The sequence below is a fragment of the Mesoplodon mirus genome (assembly GCF_964341445.2).
Source record: "Mesoplodon mirus genome assembly, chromosome: 7".
Taxonomy (NCBI): Eukaryota; Metazoa; Chordata; class Mammalia; order Artiodactyla; family Ziphiidae; genus Mesoplodon; species Mesoplodon mirus.
Genome location: NC_138983.1, coordinates 37,955,305 through 37,973,298, shown reverse-complemented (window position 1 = coordinate 37,973,298; position 17,994 = coordinate 37,955,305). Strand labels below are relative to the sequence as shown.

At 44.9% G+C, this 17,994-nt stretch overlaps 2 protein-coding genes across 2 annotated transcripts in view; both read left to right on the top strand.

Moving 5' to 3' along the window:
- HEPHL1 (hephaestin like 1) overlaps positions 1-5,356 on the top strand; it is a gene marked incomplete at its 3' end in the record, with an annotated part of 86,668 nt that extends 81,312 nt beyond the window's left edge. Inside the window, exons 18-20 of the mRNA XM_082628397.1 lie at positions 4,376-4,538; positions 4,987-5,058; positions 5,154-5,356. Of these exons, the coding sequence (XP_082484523.1) occupies positions 4,376-4,538; positions 4,987-5,058; positions 5,154-5,356 (438 nt within the window). The remainder of the gene's footprint in view (positions 1-4,375; positions 4,539-4,986; positions 5,059-5,153) is intronic.
- Positions 5,357-14,645: 9,289 nt separating this feature from the next.
- Positions 14,646-17,994, top strand: part of PANX1 (pannexin 1) — a 38,958-nt gene continuing 35,609 nt past the window's right edge. Inside the window, exon 1 of the mRNA XM_082629212.1 lies at positions 14,646-15,372. Coding sequence (XP_082485338.1) covers positions 15,192-15,372 — 181 coding nt within the window. The 5' untranslated portion in view covers positions 14,646-15,191. The remainder of the gene's footprint in view (positions 15,373-17,994) is intronic.

Genomic DNA, 17,994 nt, shown 5'->3' with positions numbered 1-17,994 from the left:
CTCATCAGTTATATGGGGATAATTCTGACCACTCTGGAGTATCGTATATGAAAGTACCCATAGTATTTTGTCCCTTTTCCTCTTTTTTTTTTTTCTTTTCTCTTTTCTCTTTCCCTTCCCTTTTTCCATTTCTTTTCTATGTGATTAGCCAACAGAATAGTCCTCTCTAGTAAAGGAGGTATTTCAAGCTTTGGCTTGGGCCCAAAATTTTACCTTGACTTTTGCCCTAGTGGGCTGGGCTGGACCATGCGTGGCTTTCTGCCTTTCGAGCATCAAGCTGCACCATATGGGTGGTGCTGGCTGTGCTGAATCACCTGGGGAGCCGTTAAAGAAGCAGATTGCCAGGCCCCACCCCAGACCTGATGAATCAGAATCTCAGGGATAAGGTCCAAATATTCTGTCATCTCAAGAGCTGTGCAGTCTACAAGGAAGTAGAATAGAAAAGAATAATCACATCTAACCTGCAGGGAAAACCTGCACTGCTCCTTTTCCAATTATACAGGAATGAACAGCGACTAATGAAACATCTAATATCCTCTCCCCTCTGTATATTCATTCAACACAGTTTAAGACACCAAGTACTAATCTATAATGATTTTAGTTTCACATATTAAATGGCTATGCTGCTTTTCAGAACTTGGCTTTTTCAATCTGCATTTTTAAAATTATATTAAAAATATATAAAATGTAGTAAAATTTATAAAATCATACAATTATTTTACATATATATAAAAATTATTTTATATACATACATAAATATTTTAAATTAAGCTATAATTTACACTGAGCAAAATGCACGCTATTTAGTATACAGTTCTATTGTGGTAAACACATACAGTGGTGTAACCAACACTAATCAAAATATGGAACACCTCCATCAACCCCCTAAAATGTCCCCTTTGCACCCTCTAGAGTCGTCTACTTCCCTATGTTTAACCCCTGGCAACCACTGAACTATTTTTTGTCTCTTTAGTTTTGCCTTTTCTGAAATGTTATACAAATGAAATCATACAGTCTGTAGCATTATGAATCTGGCTTGTTTCATTTTCTATCGGCATTTGAATTGCATCCACCTTGTTGTAACGGCAGTTTGTTCCATTCGATCTTTGAGCAATATTCCATTGTATTGCAGTTTGTTTATCCGTTCCCCCACTGAGGGACATTTGGGTTGTTTCCAGTTTGGGGTTACTAAAAATAAAGTCATTATAAACCTTTGTGTACATGCTTTTGTGGGAACATCATAAGTTTTCATTTTCCTTGAGAAAATATCTAGGTGTTGGATTGCTAGGCCATGTGGTAAGTATATGCTTAACTTTATGAAAACTGCCAAACTGTTTTCCACAGAGGCAATACATTTTGCACGCCTACCAGAAATATATGAGAGTACCACCTGACCACAACTACATCCACATCAGCACTTGGTATCTCCCATTCTTACTTTACTTTTTCTTAGCCATCCATCTAAGTATATTCTGGTATCTCATTTTTTATTTGAATTTTCCTAATGGCTATGATACTGATTATCTTTTCTACCATCTGCCATCTGTAAATCTTTGGTGAAATGTCCAAATTTTATGCCCATTTTTAAATTGGATTGTTTGTTTCCTTATTGTTGAGTTTGAGTGCTGTATATATTCTGGATACAAATCCTTTCTATCTATATGATCTGTAAATATTTGCTCCTAGTCTGTGGCTTATCTTTTCATTCCCTTAACATTATCTATCAAAGAGCAGAAATTCTTAATTTTGATATAGTCCAAATTATCATTTTTTTCTTTTATGGATCATGCCTAAGAAATCTTTGTTTAACTCAAGGTCACAAAGATTTTCTTCTAGAAGTTTTATGGTTTTAGGTTTTATATTTAGGTCTCTGGTCCATCTTAAGTTAATTTTTATATGTGGTTCATGGTTTATTTTTTGCATAGAGACATCCAAGTTTTCTTTTTTTCTTTCTTTCTTTCTTTCTTTTTTTTTTTTTTGTTTTTGGCTGCACCACAGCATGTGGGATCTTAGTTTCCCAAGCAGGGATCAAACCCATGCCCCCTGCATTGGAAGCATGGAGTCTTAACCACTGGACCACTATGGAAGTCCCTAGACGTCCAATTCTTCCATCACCTTTCAGCAAAAAGACCATCCTTTTTCCCTCTGTGTCAAAATCATATTGATCATATACATGTGGGTTATTTCTGGGCTCTCTGTTCTATTACACTGATTTATATGCCTGTCCTTTCTTAAATTCCACACTGTTTTGATTGCTTTAGTGTAATAAAAAGTCTTGAAATCAGATGGTGATGGTTTGAGCTATTCTAGATCTTTGCCATATAAATTTTAGAATCAGCTTTTAAAATTGTGCTGGGATTTTGATTGAGATTGCATTGAACCTGTACACTGATTTGGGGAGAATTGATATCTTAACAATATTGAGACTTTCAATCCACAAACATGGCATATCTCTCTATTTATTTAGAACTTCTTTGATTTTTTTCATCAATGTTTTGTAGCTGTCATCACACAGATCTTGCATATATTTTGTTAGATTATTACCAATATCATGGGTTTTGGTGATAGTGTAAATGGTATTGTTTTTATTTCAATTTCTAATTGTCATGCCAGTATATAGAAATATAACTGATTTTTGTATAATTGACCTTGTATCCTGCAACTTTGCTGACAAATTCTAGTAGCTTTTGTAGATTTTCTTTTTGTAGATGGTTATTTTTGGGGGGCGGGGGTTCCTACATGGCAAATCATGTTGCCTGTGAGTAGAGATGGTTTTATTTCTTTATTTTCAATCTGTATGCATGCCCACCCACCCCCGCTCCTTTTTTGGTATTATTGCACTAGCCAGGATCTCCAGTAAAATGTTGAATATTAGTAGCAAAAGTAGAGATCCCTGCCTTATTCTTAATCTTAGGGGGAAAGCATTTAGTCACTCACCATTGAATATAAAGTGAGCTGTAGGTTTTTGTAGACCCCATTACCAGGTTGAGGAAGTTTCCTTCTATTTTTGGTTTGCTGAGGGTTTTAATCATGAACAGATGTTAAATCCTATTTTTTCTGCATCTATTGCGATGATCATATTTTTTTCTTTAGTCTATTGGTGAATTACATTGACTGATTTTCAAATGTTGAACCAGCTTTTCATTCCCCAGTAAACCTTACTTTGTCATGATGCACTATCCTTTTTTATATATTGCTGGATTTAGTTTGCTAGTGTTTTGTTAAGGATTTTTGCATATATGTTCATAAAGAATATCGGTTGTGGCTTTCTTCTCTTGTAAATTATTTGTCTGGTTTTAGAATTGGGCTAATGCTGGCCTCATAAAATGAGTTGAGAGTGTTCTGTCCTCTTCTGTTTTCTGGAAGAGTTTGTTTAGAAATGGTATTATTTTTTTCTCTAAATGTTTGGTAGAATTTGCCAATGAAGCAATCTGGACCTGGAGTTTAATCTGTTGGAAGGTCTTAATACGATTTCAGTTTCTTTAATAGATATAATTTCAGTTTCTTTAACAGATAACCTGAATAGATCTAACCTGAATAGATAATCTATTCAGGTCATCTATTTCTTCTTGAGTGAACTTTGGTAGTTTTCATCTTAAGCAACTTGTCCATACCATCTAAGTTGTAGAATTCATGGACAAAACAGTTGTTCAAAACATTCCTTTATTATCCTTTTTAATGTCTATAAAGTCTTAGTGATATCTCCTCTTTCATCTCTGATGTTTGTAATTTGTGTTTTTTAAATTTTTTCTTGGTCAGTTTGTCTAGAGGTTTGTATTAGTTATCTATTGTTGCATAACACATCATCCCAAAACATAGTGGCCTAAAACAACACACTCTTATTATCTCACAATTTCTCTGGGTTAGGCTGGAAATAGTTTAGTTAGTTGGTTCTGAATCAGCACCTCTCATCAGGCTACAGTCAAGATGTCAGCTGAAACTACAGTCATCAGGTTTGACTGATGCTGGATGATCCACTTCCAAGCTCACTTATAGGACTATTGACCAGAGGCTTAAGTTCCTCACCATGTGGGTATGACATGGGAGCTGGCTTTCCCCAGAGTGAATGATCCAAGGGGAGAGAATGAGAGAGAGGGTCTAAGACCCTTGGAAGTAGAATGCCATGACTTCTGCCATATGCTATTGCTTTCAAGGACGAACCCTCAGACAATGTAGGAGGAGACTACAAAGGTTATGAATATCAGGAGGCAGGGATCCTTGGAGGCCATCACAAGCTGGCTTCCACAGGGTTTAACAATTTTATCAATCTGTTCAAAGAACCAGCTTTTGGTTTCTTTGATTTACCTTTACTGTGTTCCTATTCTTGATTTTATTGATTTCTGTTCTTATCTTTATTATTCCCTTCTTTCTGCAGATAGATAAATCTTACCGAGAAGATGTATATGACCTCTTTCCTGGGACATTCCAAACCATTGAACTGTTTGCGGATCACCCAGGGACATGGTTATTACATTGTCATGTATCTGACCACATCCATGCTGGCATGGAGACAACCTACACAGTCCTTCGAAACATCGGTACTGTTATCTGTCAGTGATGCTGGCTTAGATAGCACCAGGCTTCCTGTAGACCCTGAAAATAGGAGGCATGAGAGCCCCTAAGGAGCTCAGGGTCAAGGAAGAGAGAAAGACATTTAACCATAATAGAATATGACATATGCCAAGATAGAGTGCAGAGTGCAGGGTTCAGTGACAGCAGCAGGAAGCAATGATTAACAGTTTGGAGACATGAGCCAAGGTTCCATAGATGAATCTTAACAGGTGAGCAGAAGCTTGCAATGTGGATGGGGTACGAACAGCATGTGTACTGGCGTGAAGTAGCACAGTGAGTATCCAACAAAGACTTACAGATACTGGTGGGATAAAGTCTTTGTTGGTGAAATGACATAACTCCTGAAACAACTCATGTCATGAAAAGAATCTACTCCTATTGTTTATAAACCATCAAATTGTCTTCTTTGTCCAGACAACAGGATCCCTTACTCCACCAAGCCTCCTTCTGGAGAAGCGTCCCACCCGGCCACAGCACCCTCTAATGGTATTGATACCCTCCCCTAATCCTGCACGTGAAGGGTCAGTATTCACTCCCCAGGGAAAGGCAGAGGCCTGACACCTTACTTTTCTTTTGCACAGAAGAACCTGGCAAGGAGCAGCTCTACTTCTTCGGCAAGAATCTGGGTCCCAGAGGAGCCAAAGCAGCCTTCATCATCCTTTTCATCATCGGACTCCTCCTTCTGGCTGTCACGGTGATTCTCTCCCTCACACTGTGCTCTGCAAGGAAGCGGGTGGCATATCAGGAAGTCCAGTCCTGTGCACTCCCCACGGATGCTCTGTGACCTGCCGGTCTTCCTCAGTAGGGAAAATGGACCAGGGTATCATTCACCAAGGAAGTCTGACACTGTTTCCTGGATCAGGCTCTGATCCTCTGGAACACATTCAAAGCAATTTGCTTTTATTTATTTATTTTAAAGGGGCTGTGAATAATCCTCAGGATAAAATAGAGAAAAAGAAGAGTGGGCATGACTGAGAAAACTGACCCCGTCTGTTCTCTGAATGAATTTGCTGAAGTGGGAAGACCTCTGAAAGATATCTTTGTTTTCTGTCTTTCATAATTCTTAGATTAGATAGTGCTTCCTTAACAAACCGTCAAATGCTCTAGATGGACAATTTCAGGAAAGAGTTACACTGCCTCAGACATCTAACTTGAACGGCGCTGATTTTTCAACGTTGTTATGTAACATGCTTCCCTTAGTGGTTCCGGGAAAAATAACTTTCTGAGGAGTTCATGAAAATGTCTAAATCAGTATCTGCTGATAGAATTTGACCAAATGAAATTTTTGGAGGCTTTAGCCAGCTCCCCTGGCCTTTTCCTCTTTCATAAAAATAGCTTGTGCACTGTTTGCTACAAAAGGCAGAGTTATATGCATTTTTAAAAGTTCTGCCATTTTAATGCAAACCTGTAGAGATACTTAAATGTTTACGACTCACTTCATGTTACACATTTTTACAAGATGTTTCTGTGGCAATGTTTGTATTTTCAAAAATCAACTAGAGAATTTGTATTTGTATTTCAGAATGTGGAGGGCTGGAATCTGAAATAGCAGGCTAGTTCTCCCACTGTGAGTCAAGACACTCCCTGAGAGTTTAGTGGGAGCTTCTAAGGGGAGTGGGGAGGGACTTTGCAGGAGGCAAGTCTGACCTTGAATCTTGAGTCTGATTTTTCATTCAGTTAGGAGGATCTTTCCCAGTCTCCATCTTTTATGAAATAAAGACAGTCTCATCATGTGAAAAAACACCAGGAAGAATTAGTCGATGCAGCTGACTGGCTGGGAAGAGAAGGGAGTTCACAAAATCCTCGAGTCCATGCCTCTTAAAAACATAGCCTCTGATGGGAAGAGGAGAGAAAAGAAAAGGCAAAATTGTCCTGGTGGCAATTTTTTAAACCAACAAATCAGCTCTGAGATATGTATTACAGTTTTCAAGTCTCAAATACAAAATAAAATATTGAACAACTAAACTCAACCCATTACGAGGCAATCCATACTCTATATGCATGCCTAAGCTTTAGGTGTAAGATTGATAAAAGCAACATTTATTACTAGACTGAGAAATTGCCTTTAGCCCACGCTGCTGCCAGATGAGTGATACCAGTACATCTGCCTTAACAGTGGGTCATTTGGCTGTCCAGGTGAACAATGAGGACCTAAAGAATACTCTGGTGGCGGGACTTTTCATACTGTCTCATCTTCATCTTGGTGAGGGGAAACGGGTATTTTGATAGAGGCTATAGTCTTACATAAAACAGGATGCGAGTGCTAATAGTTCTGTTCATAATCTACTTGAATGTCATATCAAACATGGTACCCAAGGATTGTGAATTCCAGCCTGCTAACCACTGATAATGAGATTTTGTAGTACGTGCTCTACAGTTTTCAGACATGTGTAGGCTGTATGATTTCATAATAATCATCATGATACATGACAGACTTATAACTCACCTAGACAACAAATTATTTAGTCATAAGTTTTTTCCTTTTCTCTTAGTTTATTTTTTAATGAAAATGAAACCACAAAGTAGTTTGATTATACCGTTTCTCTTTTTAATAAAGTTTCACATTATCATAAAGATGGCTATTTGCATGTTTTTTTCCAGCCCCCTACCCCGGGTACAGTGATAGGTAATTTATTTTACCTGGAGCAGGTGTTTAGTTAAAGGAGAATTATCTTTTAGATATTTAGCAACTATCCTAGTTATACTCGTTAGAAGAAATGAAACAAAGTAACAATATATCTCTACAGATAACACACTCTCCCCAAACATGGTTTCCTCAAATGTACCACATTTCTTCATTCTAATCAACCACATTTATACACATCTTTTCCTCCTGTTACAACAGAAGAAGTGTCCCTGCTCCTAGCAGGGCCAATCTCTCCCTTAACTCTGGACCTCATCCCTTCTTGCTTTCCCAAGAACTTCATTCCCTCACTTATCAGTTTTCCCTCCTGCATGAAGTCATCAACAATACCCTTCATTAAAAATAGAAAACAGGGCTTCCCTGGTGGCGCAGTGGTTGAGAGTCCGCCTGCCGATGCAGGGGACACGGGTTCGTGCCCCGGTCTGGGAAGATCCCACATGCCGCGGAGTGGCTGGGCCCGTGAGCCATGGCCACTGAGCCTGCGTGTCCGGAGCCTGTGCTCTGCAACAGGAGAGGCCACAACAGTGAGAGGCCCGCGTACCGCAAAACAAACAAACAAAAAGAAAACAAACAAAGAGCCCTAGCCTTTAACTCCATAACCTCCTCCAACTCAGTTTCTCTGGGCCCTTGATAGCAGAACTGAAAGTACTGCCCACACATTGTCTATATTACCTCACCCTATGCATCCCTCCACCCATTCCAATGGCTTCCCATCCAGAGGGCCCTGCCCCACCCCGACTTTGCATCCCAATCTGCTGTTATCAAAACCATAAGAACCATAATAATCATAATGGAAACGATTCCATTTCCTGTGGCTTCTTCCCCATCTTTATTTTACTTAACATCTCAGTAACCATTGGCAGCTCCTTCCTTTTAGATACCCTCCAGTTCCTTGGCTCTACAACATGACCTGCCAGCCTTCCTTCTTCCTCAGTGGCTATTCCCTCTCAGTCTCTTGCTAGTTCCTTCTTCTCCCTCTGACTTAAATGTTAGCATGACCCAGGGCTTGAACTGGGCCTTTTTCTCCCTTTTGCCCTCCGGAGTGGGCTGAATAATATCTCCATAGATTCCATGTCCTAATCCCTGAACCTGTGAATGTTATCTTATATAGCAAAAAGACTTTATAGCTATGATTAAGTTAAAAATCTTGAGATGGGAAGTTTAGACCAGATTACCTAGATTGGCCCTAAATGTAATCACAAGTGTTCTTATAAGAGAGAGACAGAGGGAGATTTGACTACAGAAGGAGGCTGTGTGACAACTGAAGTAAGATGCTGAGCTGCTGGCTTTGGAGATGGAGGAACGCTGCTCTAAAAGCTGGACATATATACACTAGCAAACGTAAAATAGATAGCTAGTGGGAAGCAGCCATATAGCACAGGGAGATCAGCTCGGTGCTTTGTGACCACCTAGAGGGGTGGGATAGGGAGGGTGGGAGGGAGGGAGACGCAAGAGGGAAGAGATATGGGGATATATGTATATGTATAACTGATTCACTTTGTTATAAAGCAGAAACTAACACACCATTGTAAAGCAATTATACGCCAACAAAGATGTTAAAAAAAAAAAAAAAGCTGGAAAAGGCACGGGAATGCATTCCCCCCTAGAGCCTCTGGAGGGTGCTTCGTCCTGCTGGCACCTTGATTTTATTCCATTGAAACTGATTTCGGACTTCAGATTTCCAGAACCGTTAGAGGATAAATGTGTGCCACCAAGTTTGTGGTAATTTGTTACACCCTCTCCATAGGTTATTTCACTCATCCTCATGGATCTGAAAACCATCTTTATGCTAATAAATTCAAAATGTGTTCCTCCTTGGGTTGCAGACTACAAGTCCTGTTCAAGCAGATGATGGTTAGCAGTCCCCTAACCAGTCTCTCCCTTTGTCACTCCTGTCCCTTCCAGCCACAGTCCACACAGCTGCAGCAGTGTTCTTCCACATCTGATCACATCACTTCCCTGGTGAATCCCCTTTACTGTCTTTCCACTTCACTTTCAATAATATCCAAACTCCTTACCTTCGTCAGTAAGACTCAGACCGATTTGGCTGCCCAACCTGTCCACCTCTCCAACTTTATCTCCGCCTCCTCTCTGCTCCAGCTTTTATCAGTTCCCGTGCCCTGCTAGTTCCTTCTTGCCTCAGAGCCTTTGCACCTACTGCTTTCTGTGCCTGGAATGCTCTTTCTCTCTAGCACCCTCATCCCCTTTCCTGCCTTTCCTACTTCAGATGTGAGCTCCCCAGACTGCCCTTTCTAAAGTGGGCCCCTCCCCCTGTTATTTCCAATTTCCATTGTTTTCCTTTGTAGCACATATCACGGGACATATCCATTTTACTCGTTAGTTTGATTTTTGTCTGCTTCTTTGACTGAAATGTAGGCTCCATGGAAGCAAGGACCCCAGACCTGTTTTGCTCACTGCTGCATCCCCAGCACAGACCATAGTGTAGATACATAATAGTTGCTCAGCAAATATTACTTGAATGAATAAATGAATATATAAACAGAACAGGCAGAACAGGGCTTAACTATCTTGACTTTGACTATTTTGGTCACGAAAGATCTCATATTCAAGTGTCAAGGATACCAAACAAACAAAACAGAGTTCTGGCACCATAGCTGTGAAGCCCACAGCTGCTTTGGTCTTCTAACTACTGACACTGGGATAAGGAGTGGGGGAAGGGAGGATTTGGAGGAGGATGTGTTATTTAATCCCTAAATGCATGTTATAATTATAAAAAGCAATGTCATCAAAAATAAGGAAATCCTAAGAAACTTTCACAGCTAAGGGGAGCTAAGGAGACAAGACAACGAAACATAATATGGTATCCCTGTATGGGATCCTAGAACAGAAGAAGGATAGTAGGTAAAAATTAAGGAAATCTCAATAAACTAGACTTTAATTAATATTAATTTATCAATATTGGTTTGCTAATTGTACCAAATGTACCATATAGGGGAAACCGTACCATCTACTCAATTTTTCTGTAAATCTGAAACTGTTCTACAAATTAAAGTTTATTTTTTTAAAAAAGCAACATTATACATACTCTCATGTGAACCTTAAACTCCTGAGGCTGGTAGTGACAGCTATTAAAAGCTAAGTGCCCCGGGGAGGGGGAAGGGTAAGCTGGGACGACGTGAGAGAGTGGCATGGACATATATACACTACCAAATGTAAAATAGATAGCTAGTGGGAAGCAGCCACATAGCACAGGGAGATCAGCTCGGTGCTTTGTGACCACCTAGAGGGGTGGGATAGGGAGGGTGGGAGGGGAATGCAAGAGGGAGGGCATATGAGGATATATGTATACGTATAGCTGATTCACTTTGTTATACAACAGAAACTAACACAACAATGTAAAGCAATTATACTCCAATAAAGATGTTAAAAAAAAATCTAAGTGCCCATGATGTGGCAGGCACTGTTACATATATGATCCCATGCAATCCTTAGAACAACCCAATGAGGTAGGCGGTCTTACCCTTATTTGGCAAATGAGGACACTGAGACTTAGAGATTCTCAGTGATATACCCTTGGTCACATAGCGAGTAAGTGGCCAGTCCAGGAGTTGAACCCAGGCCCTTACTTTCTCATTTCCTGCCAGAGAAACTTGGCACAGGTTGGATTATTTGATCTGATTTTTGCAGTAGGAAAAATGGCTCCCTTAACCACCCCTTTTTTTTTAAATCAGAATAATCTTTATTGATATGCTCCGTGCTACCTTGTTAATATGGTCACGTTGTCGGCCGTGGCTGAGGTAATGGGGACAGCCCCGCCCAGCACCAGCCTGGGCCCTGGGGGCAGGGGGTAGGGTTGGCCTGGAGGAGACCTGGTTATTCCACCGATACCGTTCTTGGCCTTCCCCAATTAATAGAAATTGACTAGAGGCCAGACAAGAAATTCAGGAAGGTTTTATTGGGGCCCCTGCTGTAGCAGGGGGAAGTGAAAACAAACCACACGTTCCTGTGCTTGCTTGCTCTTTATATGGGGTGAGGGTAGGGGTGTGTCCAGGGGTCAGGCCAGAGGGGTGGCTTGGGTGTCGTGCCCACCCCTTAGGTGGTGCTGTGTGCAGGAGGCATGCGCAGTACCCTGCTTTTGCTCCCAATACCCTGGTTGGTTTTTTTTGTTGTTTTTTTTTGCAGTACGTGGGCCTCTCATCGTTGTGGCCTCTCCCGTTGCAGAGCACAGGCTCCGGACGCGCAGGCTCAGCGGCCATGGCTCACGGGCCCAGCCACTCCGCGGCATGTGGGATCTTCCCAGACCGGGGCACGAACCCGTGTCCCCTGCATCGGCAGGCGGACTCTCAACCACTGCGCCACCAGGGAAGCCCCCAATACCCTGTTTTTGTTCCCTGCTCTTCAGAAGTGGCAGTTGAGTTGTTTTTGTTTTTGTCTTTTGTTATCTTTTGGTCCAGAATTTGCCTCAACTGTGCATGCACAGTTATTTTTAGTCCCATAGAGTTTCTTTGGGAAACTTTCTTTCTGTATTTTGTAGCTTGAGGAGAGGTGTGTCCACCTGCAAGCTTTGCAGCACTGCAGCAAAGCGTCCCAGGTCCCAGGGCTATCTCACCACCACCCCCAGCTCCCTCCTGAGTTGTCCTGCCACCCACCAGGCCCCTCACAGGCCAGCATCCCAGGCCCAAGACAAAATCAACTAAAAAAATAAATTCTTCTTCCCGCAGCTGAGCACCTGATGTAGGGGAGAGGGGCGGCTCCAGGCCTTCCTGGCCAGGGGCTCCACTAGGGTCATGGCCAGCCCCTGCCCAGCCAGTGCCCTGATGATGCCATCTGGGGCACCGGGTGGGAGAGGTGCTGAGCCCCACAGCATGCGGACAGGAGGCTGGGGGCGTACCACCACTCTTTTCTGTGCCATTCATGTCTGTTCTCAAAGACAAGGTGCCAGTTTGGGCTCTGGTTACTTCTCATGTGCAAAATCTCAGCAGCCTCTTACCTGGCCTCTCCACTTCCACTCTGCACTTCAATCCACTCTACATGTGGCTGGAAGACTAATCTTTTTAAAGCGCAGCTCTCTGTATATTACTCCTGTCCAAAACCTCTCTAGTGCCTACTGAAAAAAAAAAATTCCAGACTAACTTCTCTGGCCCCAACCCCTTCACTTTTGTCTCCCTCGCCTTCTGCTTCCCTATACCAGTGTCAGAAGTCTCCACTTCCCATTTCCCACTTTCACTCCCTCCTAGAAAGTTCCTGTGCCAGGTCTGCCTGCCACAAACAGACGCATCCCACCAGGCCCCATCTTTTTATGTACACCCGTTGGCATACCCCACATTTCTCAATATTACTTACACTTTCTAACCTGTATCATAGTTAATTGTGCACATACCTTATTTCTCTTACTAAGCCATGAGATCTTTAAGGAAATGGAATGCGTCACTTCATCTTTGCTTCCCCATCCATCCAGCCCAGACCTGGCCCATCACTACCCTCTAATACATGCCTTGAATGTATGGCAAAATGAATGTAAGTTGGGCCACCTGTTTTTAAACAATTTTCAAAGTGAAAGATTTTCAGATTCCTTCATTTAATAAACCTTTATTAAAATACCTACTACGTGTCAGGCATTTGTGCTAAGTGCTGGAGATGAGAGTGGTTGGTATACACGGGTGCGGACCTGCCCTCATGAAGCTTACCATATAAAGGGGGAGACAAACGTTAAATAAATGGACAAACACATATTTGTTGAATTATAATTGTGATCTTCATTAAGAAGGAAAAATAGAGGGCAACAGTAATGGATAACATTTACATAGCACTCATCAATTGCCGGGCAATGTCCTAGGCGCTTTCCATATATTAACTCTTTTGATCTTTATCTCAATCCCAAGCAGTATAAACACTTTACAGGTGAAAAAACTGAGGTACAGGAGGGGCAAGTAACTTTCCCAAGGTCCACAGCTAGTATTACAAGAATATTTAACAAAGGAACCTAATCTAGTTTAGCATTATCAGGGAAGACTCTCCTAGGAAGTGACATCCAGTAGAGATCAGGAGGGTGAATCTGAGTTGGCCAGGCAAAGAGGCTACCGTGGAAGTGTTTTGGGCAGGGGAAGGTCTGGAGGAGGCATGGGGCTGGCTAACTTGAAGAACTGACCGGAAACTAGTGAAGCTGATAAGGCAGGCAGTGGCCATGTTAAGAAATTTGGATTTTATCCTAAAAACAATGTACACTTTAAGTAGGGGAGTGAAAGGATCAGATGGGAGCTTTTGTTTTATTTATTTTTATTTTTTGCGGTATGCGGGCCTTTCACTGCTGTGGCCTCTCCCGTTGCGGAGCACAGGCTCCGGACGCGCAGGCCCAGCGGCCATGGCTCACGGGCCCAGCTGCTCCACGGTACGTGGGATCTTCCCAGACCGGGGCACGAACCCGTGTCCCCTCCATCAGCAGGCGGACTCTCAACCACTGTGCCACCAGGGAAGCTCCCAGATGGGCGCTTTTAAAAGCTCCCTCTGGCAGCCATGGGGGAGAATGGCTTGCGGGCCTGCAGGGTACATAACCTGTATGCGGTTAGGAGAGAGGATGGCGGCAAGGAGCATTGGCAGCGCAGGTGGAGAAAAACTATGAGATTTTCTACATTTAGGAGAGAGATGCCGCAAGATTTGGAAATTGGTTATGGCACCTGGGGAGAGATTGCAATGTTACACAGGGCACTCCAGTTTTCTGCTTTGGGCATACCGGTGGATGGTGGTGCACTGAGCAAGATGGGGAAGACTGGAGTTCAGGTTCAGTTGAGGATAAGGATTGCGGTTCTGGCCACAGTGTGGTCCTGGTCTTGTGAGTCATCTAAGTGGAGAGTGGTGCAGGCCATTGGATGAGGGCTCAGAGGGCAGGGCAGGGTGGAGATGTACATATGGCAGCTGAGGGCACAAAGAAGAGGCTTGTGTGCAGGGACCTGCCCATGTACAAAGAGCAGAAAAGGCAGCCCAACCCCAAGGAGCCCTCACGTTCAAAGGTCCTGTCTGCCCCCAAATGTTGCTGATTAGAGCGTCTCTTGACTATTTCTCAGCATCCACTACCTGAAAGTGGTTCAGAAGTAGCTCTCCCCCAACACCCGCTTCCCGCAGACACCCACTGCTGGCTCCCAGACCGAGGCTCCCACGGGGAAAGCAGGAGACTAAGCACAGACACCTGAGACCTAGTCAGACGCAGGGCTCACCACCACTGACCCCGCGCCTCCCTGTCCCGCAGTGCTTCTGGAAGAGTCCAGCGTTCCCTCTTCCGCACCGGCTCGGTCTAACCCGCTCGATAGCCTTTTAGGGCCCCGTTGCTCTTTGAAGCATTCGCACCTCCTTTTAACCTGATTCCGCCACGTAGATATGTTGGGGGTGAGGCGTAAAAGGGAGCCATCCTGTCCACAGGGTAACAGGTCGCTTTCAGAAATGATTTCAAAACTCCCGGGTGCCAGGAAGTGGAGAGAATGAGGTTGGGAGAGGCGCGAGCATTTGACGAGGTACCGCTCGCCGGGAAGTTCCCTTTGCTGGGGGTGGATCCCAGGGTCGCGGGATGCTGCCGCGCCCACCCACCCCGCGTCGCCTCAGCTTCCGGAGACTCCAAGTCGCCAGGGCGCAGCGGCGGAGCCGGGGTGAGGCTAGCGCTTTGTTCCGCGGTTGGGTCTCGCGCCCTCGGGCGCGCGCATCCCGGGGACCTGCGGGTGCGGCTCTGCCCCAGGCCCGCGGCAGAGGAGCAGGCGCGATCCCGTGCGCCCCGAAGCATTCCCGGGACCCGCCAGGCCAGGCCCCCAGAGACGACAGCTGCGGCGCTTCGAGACACAAAGACCAGTGGGATGTGGAAGCAAATGGGGAGCCGGCAAAGGGAAAGCGAAAGCCGCGGGCCCGGTCAGTGACCGGGTGAAGGCGCCGCGCCGCCCTCCCCACGCCGGCGGTACCCGGACCTGCCCTTGTGAGCCTTCCTGGCCCAGCCCTTGTGAGCCTTCCTGGCCCAGCCCCGTGCGCCGCAGCCATGGCCATTGCTCACCTGGCCACCGAGTACGTCTTCTCAGACTTTTTGCTGAAGGAGCCCTCGGAGCCCAAGTTTAAGGGGCTGCGGCTGGAGCTGGCCGTGGACAAGATGGTCACGTGCATCGCCGTGGGGTTGCCGCTGCTGCTCATCTCGCTGGCCTTCGCACAGGAAATCTCGATTGGTAAGGCCCGGGGACAGTGGCACCGGGGCGGGCTGGGCCGGCCTTATCAGAGGTGCCCGGGTCTCTGGCGAGAAGTGATTTTACCGCGCGTCCCTGGCGGTGCCCGCCGTTGTCATGGGCGTGAACGTTGGGAAGGAAGGTAGCCCGAGTTGATGGGCCGAAGCATTCTTTGTTCGCGTGCTCCCTTTCCCCCCCCCCCTGCTGTGGACGCTTCTCACATCCCTGCTACCCATTTCTGTTCCCTGCTGCCCATTTCTGTTCCCTGCTGCCCACTGATCCTGACTCTGGCTTAGTGTTCAAAGTCCCACTCTTAAGATCGGCGCCGTTGTCACCAGATTTGCCTCTCTTTTCCCTCCCACACATTTCTGCGGTCACCCAAAATTTGTATCAGAGAAGCTCCCGAGTGGCTAAATGGAGGACGTGAAGAAAAGTAGCCCATGAAAAGTGCTTTCTCCCTTATCTTACATTTAGTTGATGTGTACTGAGACTTTAGCTCTGCAGGGTTGTGAATGATGGGAAATAACTGCTCTTGGCCAGTATTAGAAGGGATACCCAAATCCTCTACCTGGACGGCCTTATTTTTTATTTTTATTTTTTTTTTGCGGTACGCGGGCCTCTCACTTTGTGGCCTCTCCTGTTGCGGAGCACAGGCTCCGGACGCGCAGGCTCAGCGGCCATGGCTCACGGGCCCAGCCACTCCGCGGCATGTGGGATCTTCCCGGACCGGGGCACGAACCCGTGTCCCCTGCATCGGCAGGTGGACTCTCAACCACTGCGCCACCAGGGAAGCCCTGGACGGCCTTATTTTGAATGTGAGTTGAACGAGTCCCCTTCTTGTAAACTCTCCTTTATCCTAATAACAGTTCTGTGAGATTCTGAGAGTCTGGTGGTTTGGTCAGAATCACGTGGCTAGTAAGCAGCTGGTCTTCCTCATCATCTCTTCTGACTTTGAGCGCAGGAGAGAGTGTTTATGAGTCAAGGGGAAGGCCGTGTATGAGGCTAGACACAGCTCTGTGGGGAAGGAGGCCGGTGGGGCTGGACAATGGGGAAAGCTTATGTGAAAGATTGGGCTGGCCCTGAGCCCCTGCCCGTGGGTGGGATTTGGATAAGCAGTGGTGAGACCTTTGCCAAGATTTTGGGATGTCAGAGAATGGTACGTGTTCCTGGAAGGAGAGAAACAACGAGGAGTGTCCTAACTGAGGCAGGAGGATTAGTCAGGGTTCCTGGAATATGAGAGTGAATATGGGCCTGGGTTAGTGAGAACAGAGGAGTACAGACTTGATGGTTTAAAAAGTGCAAAGTTTGAGCAGAGGCTGGACTAATGAGAGAGCTCATTATTTGATCAGAGGCTGGACTGTTGAAAACAGCCCTTAATAAGTAATAGCCTAAGGGTACATGTACGGTCTGTGAAGGAGGGGAGTTGGAGCTAGGGAGGATGCCATAAAGATGAGGCATCAGTTGAGGTCTTGTGCGAGGGTGGGCGCCAAGACTAGAAGGGAAAGGATGGGAAATTTCCAAGATCAAGGAGTAATAATCCACTCTTGGGCCCCTAGCTTTTCATCGGCCACAAAGGGCCGAGACTCATCAGAGATATCAGAAAGGCTGCAGGCCTGGGTGATTGGAGAATGATATGGATGGAAATGGTGAAGTTGAGGGAAGAGTTGGTTAGAAAAAGGTTACAGTGAGCTTGATTTTGTGATCCACACCCCTAAGTTGTTCAACTTGGCAGGAAGTTGCCAAATTCATTTTGGAAGGTAGTCTTCAGTTTTCCTTGTCATTGGGCAGGCATAGATAGTCAAGGCTTTCCCTCCGCCTTCCAGATGGCCGGGAGTTGAAGCTTCCGGTTGGAAGGAAAACCACCAAGTAGCATGGGTCCTGGAGATAATCTTTCCCTTCAGCAAATGTTTCTTGAGTACCAGCTGTGGGCTGGACCCAGTGCTGGGCACTGAGGACCCAGGAGTCAGGGAAACATGGACCCTGTCGTGGAGGAGCAGCCATCTGATGCCAGGAGGGACTGGTTGCCGTTCATGATGAACCCCGTTCAGTTGCCCCACTTGACTTATAAGCATAGGTTGTATTGCAAGTACCTCAAATTTCCTTTTGCAGTCATTTCCTTTCGCAGTATTTTTATGGCAAGGAGGAATCTGTGTTTGAAATGTTGAAAGGCTCAGTGGAAGGTGGATGAGTGTCATTCTATATGGCTCCATAGAACACACGAATGCCGCCATATGGTAGGTGCAGGAGGTCAGAGTTCTGTGCCACAGAAGGACCTTCATTTCTACCACACCTGTCCCCAGATGCCTCTAGAGGTGCAGCCCCTTTCACCTGGAGGTATATCTATATCTGTATCTATATCGAGAGAGAGTTAGTGAGTTAGTTTAGGAAATAGCTGAGTGACAACTCTGTGTAGAATACAAGCATAATTAGGCTACATGGCCTTCAAACTCTGAAATTCTAGGAGTATTTATCTAAATCGGTGAAGAAACTAATTCCCTAAGCATGCTACATTTCAACAGACCAGACTCTGAATGGAATTCTTGTTCTTGGGGTCTTTTGATGGGTCTGCAGTACCCTTGGCTTAGGGCTACTCAGGACCTGGGACCGAGATGTCCTCCCTCAGGG